Source organism: Cydia fagiglandana, chromosome 19 (genome assembly GCF_963556715.1).
Source record: "Cydia fagiglandana chromosome 19, ilCydFagi1.1, whole genome shotgun sequence".
NCBI lineage: Eukaryota > Metazoa > Arthropoda > Insecta > Lepidoptera > Tortricidae > Cydia > Cydia fagiglandana.
In genome coordinates this window covers 2,817,900-2,825,415 of record NC_085950.1, presented here as the reverse complement: position 1 = coordinate 2,825,415, position 7,516 = coordinate 2,817,900, and the positions used below count along the sequence as shown (strand labels likewise).

General features: G+C 39.7%; 1 protein-coding gene across 1 annotated transcript; it reads left to right on the top strand.

Moving 5' to 3' along the window:
- Positions 1 to 3,717: 3,717 nt before the first annotated feature.
- LOC134673826 (uncharacterized) lies at positions 3,718 to 7,507 on the top strand. The gene is made up of 4 exons (XM_063531854.1): positions 3,718 to 4,131; positions 4,547 to 4,676; positions 5,105 to 5,221; positions 7,231 to 7,507. Exons 1-4 carry the CDS (start codon positions 4,003 to 4,005, stop codon positions 7,335 to 7,337), a joined length of 483 nt encoding a protein of 160 aa, XP_063387924.1. The 5' UTR covers positions 3,718 to 4,002; the 3' UTR covers positions 7,338 to 7,507.
- Positions 7,508 to 7,516: the final 9 nt, after the last annotated feature.

Genomic DNA, 7,516 nt, shown 5'->3' with positions numbered 1-7,516 from the left:
AATTAACAATGGAGCCGCCATTAACAGGCGTTCCCCTCTGTCGAAAATAGGCGGCCAATGGTCAACCTCATGTCAACCATATGTATGGACTGACGTTTATCTGACATGACGTACCTATACATTTGATGTGCCCCTCCCCCGCAAAAAACGGCAGACTATTTTGTACTGAAAATTTTAGACATGGCGTCTCCGTTGGTTATATCCTCCAAGGTTCCAACAGGTAAATTCATACAATTGCTAAAATTATAGTCCTTCCCTTGCCTTAGCCCAAAGAATAGTCTGAAAAAGCAACAATTCGCAACCTCGGTAAACTTGAAACTAATCTCGGAACCACGATTGACTGCCTTCCATTGATTGTACTAATTTCTAGGAAAGCGATTAAATTATTATCTTCGTTCGATCATCCGCCATGTTAGGTAACGTATTTAAGTAACACAGTTGCATTTGTTTTCAAGGGTATTGGCAATATTGGCATGTATTGGCTAAGCATACGAGTTAGAACCTTGTTTGCTTGAAGTATTTTTTAAGTGCTAATATGATAGCTAGCTCTATATTGTTCTTGGACTTCTAGGTAGGTACCTGTTAAATAGTCGGTATCGTCTTGGGTCGAAAGCAGAATAGGACTAATTTAAGAACTTGACGAAAAACAAATGGGACGACCCAAGATGATACCAAATAGTCTAGGTTGATTATGGCTACATTGTAGTCTGTCTGAGCCAACTCTTCACCGATTTTGACACAGCAAAGTGTGAAGGCCGCTGTTAATCTTCGGATTTGTAGGAAGTTTGCTTTCTGTACTATACTATTATTTATTCTGTGGTGCAGAGTTAGTTATCTTGGTTCGATTCCAACTATAATTAATAAATAAAAGAAGACTGACGTTTCTTCAATATTCGGAACGGAAGTTGAGTGTTGGACGGCGGAGGTCTAAGCACTAGCACTGAACAAAGTTGATGGAACCACAGAATAAATAATAGTACTAAGTACAGAAGACTCACTCTAACAAAATGCGTCTGTTACGATCCAGCACAGATATGGCCGCTAGGTGGCGACAGCGCCACGCGCGGCTTATAGCAAACCCCAAAATTGGGGCTGAACGGATGCACTTTTAGCTACCTGTAGCAAAGCGATGAAATCGTGGAGTGAGACACGCCTGATGGAACTGTGACCAGCTTTAAAATACCTCAACTTCCTTTCAATAGATGGTGCTGCGGAGCACGAACCCGAAAGCAGAGGGCAAAGAGTAAAGTATGCAGAGGGCCTACCGCGAAACTCGAAAATCAAATTCATTATAAAAATTACAGCAAAAGTACAGTACAGGAGTTTATTAGCAAGTTAGAAGTATTAAGGGCAAGAGGGAAACAGAGGACAACGGTAGGATAGAGTTGGTTGTAAAAAAAAAATTGTTATATTTTTAATGGCATTTTATTTTTAAACTGTTTCACAAAATCCAGATGAACACCACTTTAATCATTATTTGATAAGCTAATGCTGTTGCAGTTGCAAATAAAAGACACACTGACATGAAACTAAGATGGGGCCGATTTATGAATTTCGAGCGTTCAACGTATTTCTATTTCGTCACTCAAAAATCGGTGGAAAACAGCGAAATGTTAATTTTTGAAATACGTGCGATAGAAATTGGGATTCGAGTGGCATTGACCACTCGTTTTCAATTCTATTAGGAGAATTTAAATGCCGGGCACTGAAGATATTATTCAACGAAATACACGAAATCAAGCCGTCGAAATTCAAAAATCGGCCCCCATTTTAGACTTTTTGGAATCACAGATTTTAATAGATAAAGTTAAAAGTAATTGAGCTATTTTAGCTATCAAGCTAATCAACATAAAACAAACTTTTAAAGAACTCCTTAAACAAAATTACCAGTTTTTAGTGTTCCGTACAAAACTTTGTTCACGGAACACTTATGGGATCACTTCGGTCTTGCAAATCAGTTAAATACGTTTTTTAATAGGCAACTAAAATTAAAAACTCATGGAAAGCCCAAGCAAAGAGGTCCAGCAAAATTCCAGCATAAAATATTTGATAAGAATATCTAATAAATCAGAATCAGATTAAACTAAGAAAACAAACCATTTTTGTTTATTTTGATAGGCATTCTTTATACCAATCTATGCTTACCAACCTAAGAATCAAGTTTTAAAGAACTTAACATATAACAACAGCATACAAAATTGAGAAGAATATCTAAAAATCAGAATCCGTCTCCGACTCCTCGCTATTATCGGTTGTCCAATCTTCAGAGTCCGAGTTCAAATCCTTTTCATACCTTCCAATTATATCATCAATTATGTCATCGAATTTGTACTCATTCTGATAGTACTCATTCTCAGTGTTTTTGACATGATCCATCCACTTCTGGTATTCGGCTAGAGGATATTCCGAGTACAATTTCATCCAGGCTTTTCTCTTGTCATCCACTGAGGCGTTAACTTGACTATCTGCAACCTTTTTCCTGATATCTTCCCAGACATATTCAAGCGGATTAAGCTCTGCGTGAATCGGAGGCAAACGCAAGACAGTATGCCCGAGGCTTTTCAGTGCTTCGTCAACAGCGTAAACCGGTTCCGAATGAGTCTTATTAATAAGCTCAAGCAGAAATATCTTTTCTAACCCCTCCTCATATTCAACATTATGTATTTTCAACCAGTTCTGCATATAATTTTTAGTTGAAAACATTACTGGTTTTTTGTGCCTTTGAATGCTGTGGTGTCGCGGGCTGCTAATACAAATCACAGAGTTCGGTTCAAACTTATCCTTTAAATTCTCAGTCACCCATTTTTCAAATTTAGGGGTGTTCACTTCACTGAAATGATCATCAAATTCATAGTCAGCTTTAATAGTAGTGAAGGAACCGTTCGTCAAACCGTTTTTACCGCCAGCATGAAGTATTACCAAGCGTTCCTTTTTCGAAATCTTGGCTGGCAAGTCGATTCTAAGACAACGATCACGGCCCTTGGCTACGTCACTAGCCTCCATGTAAGTTTCATGCATGAAATATATGTTCCGGTTTTCAGCTCTGCATTCCCGGATTTTTTCCACATATTTAAAACGCTTATAACCAAGAGTGTTTTTCTCGACAATAATGTGCCTACGTGAAGGCGACCTGCATCGTATGTAACGATAACCGAGCTCATGTAACAGCTTTTTCAAATGTTTGGGTTCGAACACGAGTCCGTTCTCCTCTAACATTTCAGATAACTCACCGAGCGTCGGCACTTCCTTTTCGGTCTCATAATACTCGAACACCTTCTTTCTAACGACTCCCGCATTGATGCTGTTCACAATATTTTTTCTGTTTCTAGAGTTCCTTTGTTCGCAGGATTTTCTTTTCCCTTTCAAGGTTTTCTCGATGTTGCCTATAGTGTTGTCTTCCATGTTTACAAAATAACGACCTCCGTTAGGTACAGACCTACTTTTTTGCCTAGTAATTATTACGGTTCTTAGGACACAGATAGATCTCACCGAGGCGTCGACGTAATTTTTAATAAAAAAGCAAGGGGAATTAATGTGGGTAATTAATAATTCATGAAATCAAATGTAATTCCCGCTGGCCAGGTGACAGAAAAATAAACGGGAGCGTTCCAATACTACTAATGACGAATATTTCCGATACCGATCGGATTCTGACGGGTCTTTCGTAAAAACTGATCGTGATTTTGGTTCATAGAAAAAAGTATTCATGAATATTTTGGTCACAATATAAATTCAATAGGTTTGCACTGTTTGCACAGTATTTAAAAAAAATATATAAATCACGTTATCCGCAATTTTATACTAAAATGCAACTGTTTTTAAACGCATCCGTTCGGCTGTCATTGTCAAAATATAGAGGTTGTGTGTTGTATTTATATTTTAATCTTGTTGGCATATTGCTTTGCTGAAGCTGCTATGCAACAATTTTACTTTATTTTATAGCTCATTGTATTTGTTAACTGTTATATTAGTAACAATTGGGGTATAAGAGAAGTCGCCGTGATGGCCATGGCGCATTCGTGTCGCTGTTGTCTCCGGTGTCCTCCGGACATGGACCTTACGACGCCGTACATACATCTCGGCAAAACGGAGATTTACATTGAGATGTTAAAAGACTGCTTCGATTTACAGGTAAATACAAACTTGTCAATTATTCATAGTGTTTTCAATCATGTGAAACCAAATAACTAGTAAGCAGCGGTTGTACGTAATGTACGTTCAGCGTTACCTATTTTTTCTTACACATGTATATCTCAAGACTGGCCTTATGGGCAATAAGAATGGGGCCAATACAGCGATGCGACACCGCTACAACGCGATTGATTGATGCGTTCGCATCACGCGCGCGTTTTTCGTAAGTAGTTGCGTTAGACTGCACGATTGGCTTGAATTCGTGAGTGACACCGCTGAACTAATACCAATTTTAGTGCCCGTAAGGTCCGTCCAGAGATATAATACGTCAATGGTTACTTATAATATAACTTGGTATACTGGGAATCGATCTTGATTCCTGATCATAGTTATTAACTTATTCATAAACATATAGCTTACGCTGGGCGGCTCGGGCTCATGCGGCATCTGCTCGGCGTGCGTGGGCCGCCTGCGAGACGCGAGCGACTTCAAGCTGCAAGTGCAGCGCAGCCAGGCGATGCTGCGGGAAGCTGTGTTTATAAAAGGTTGGCACTTTTTTAGTTTTTATTTATCACGCAGTACCATAGTTCTTCTAAACAACTTATATAAGTCAATTATATTTCTCCAGTTCTTCAGTTTAACATACAAAAGCAGGTAGAGAAAGACGAGTTTGTATAGACTCATAGTTCATATTTGTCAGCAGAAGCCATTGGATATACTTTTCTATTAAGATTATATCATACATTACATTACAAGGGTGTAATTTATAATAACTGTATAGGGTATTTGACTGTCTTCTTCCTCGCATTGCTCCGGCATTTTCTAATACTCCTCTCGAATCTGAATTTCAGTCAGTCTCAGTACAAAAAGTACTGAGGTTGACAGAAGTAGCATGACAAATACAAACGTTTCCGAGAGAATACAATGGAAAACAATTATGCACTACATCTGTACTATTCTTTGTCTTGTCCAGAGGAACCTGTCAAGATTGAGATAGCTGTTGATGTCCCAGTAGAAGAAGACACTGAGTTTGATGAACAGCCTGTACAAAAAACAGAGGTCAACGAAGATGAGACGGGGGAAGTTTTGGGTAAGTGTATTTTTCAAATTCTAAAGGCAGGATTCCACCAGTGTGCGGCACAGGCATTTTTGTACTGAACATGCTTGTCGGTACAAGCACAGCGCCGCACACTGGTGGAATCTCGCCTTAAGAACAAAATGGTGGCTAATATGTACTATATATTTTATATATACTATAATGTATCAAAGCGCTGGTGGCCTAGCGGTGAGAGCGTGCTACTTGCAATCTGGAGGTCGCGGGTTCAAACCCCGGCTCGTACCAATGAGTTTTTCGGAACTTATGTACGAAATATCATTTGATATACCATTTCATATTTACCAGTCGCTTTTCGGTGAAGGAAAACATCGTGAGGAAACCGGACTAAACCCAATAAGGCCTAGTTTACCCTCTGGGTTGGGAGGTCAGATGGCAGTCGCATTCGTAAAAACTAGTGCCTACGTCAAATCATGGGATTAGTTGTCAAGCGGACCCCAGGCTCTCATGAGCCGTGGCGAAATGCCGGAATAACGCGAGGAAGAAGAAGATATACTATAATGTATTAAAATCCGTTCAGAAGTTTTTGAGTTTATCGACAACATACAAACAAACACAAACAGACGCGGTGGGGGACGTTGTTTTTAGGGTTCCGTACCCAAAGGGTAAAACGGGACCCTATTACTAAGACTTCGCTGTCCGTCCGTCCGTCCGGCTGTCACCAGGCTGTATCTCACGAACCGTGATAGCTAGACAGTTGAAATTTTCACAGATGATGTATTTCTGTTGCCGCTATAACAACAAATACTAAAAACAGAATAAAATAAAGATTTAAATGGGGCTCCCATAAAACAAACGTGATTTTTGACCAAAGTTAAGCAACGTCGGGGGTGGTCAGTACTTGGATGGGTGACCGTTTTTTATTTGCTTTTTTTTTGTTTCTTTTTTTGCATTATGGTACGGAACCCTTCGTGCGCGAGTCCGACTCGCACTTGCCCGGTTTTATATAAGGTGTAGTGATTATTTACCACGAAAAGGGCTCGCCTCAGCATAATGCTGACCCAAGAGCCAGCGCTGGGGGCCACCGCGAAAACAGAAATTCGCAAATTGCGGGAGTCTTTCTCTTTTACTCCAATAAAGGCGTATTAAGAGTGACAGAGAAAGATGCCCGCAATTTGCGATCTTCTATTTTCGCGGTTATAGCCCCCGCTTAAGAGCCAACAGGAGTGGTCATTTCTCCATACAAACGTACTCGACTGTTTCCTCCGTGGGTTTTGAAGCTAGAGTAATGATTTTTTCAACACAGATTAATATTGTCAATATCTGTGTCGGACCGTTTAGCTTTTTTTGATATTTTTGTTTTTTAAGGCGCTAGCCAGCTTAAGCTAAGCCCTCCAAAAATGGCCAAAATAGGCTAATTGACTATGCCGCAATGAGAGGCGTGGTATTCAAAACTGAGCCAAAAAAGCAAAACGGTCCGACACAGATAATTTCATTATCATTTAGATTTCCAAATTTGGTTACGATTGGTAAAATTTTGGAGGAGGAAACAGCCGAGTAGGTACGAAGCCTCGATTTTTGAGATTTTTACGCAGGATTTTTTGCCTTGTCCTTATCGCACTAGTTTCAGGAGCCGCTTCCGTTAGCGAAACGGGTATATTGACCTAAAATATTTAAATCTCAGCTCCTGTTTCGTCTTAAAAGAATAAAAACACTTTGGAGCATATAACCAAATGGAGACGCCTCGTCTCTAATTTTCTGTACAAAACAGTCTGTCAATTTTTGCGGGGGAGGGGTACTTCAAATGTATTCGTAACGTAAAAATAACCATGTCAGATCGTCAGTCCATACAATGTGTATGTGTATGACTAATGAGTCATAGAGTTTCGACAGAGGGAAACGTTTGTTAATGGCTACTGCGTTTGGTTATATCCTCCAAGGAAAAACATGTACTGGTGATTTTAAACACCTGGCACCTGACCCGCTTAGATATTTCTGCAGTTCTGCTGATACATTACAGATCTCTGTTGTGGTTTTCATTACAGATGAAGATCCTCTAGTGAAGCCAGAGACGTCGGGTAATGCGATGATGGAGGATTTATCAAAGACAGGCGAGTACTCGTATTTTATACTAAGATTTAATTTGTTTTAGGATTTCTCTAATACTCCCAGTATTACTGCCATGTTGAGAGAGTGCAACATTAGCACAAACTGTAATAGATAACTAGAGTAACTTACACGCGGTGCACAAAAATAACTGCATTCCATACTGAGCAACTTTTACTTTGGGACCAACCACGAAATCGTGGAAAAAATTTTACCCTCCCATTG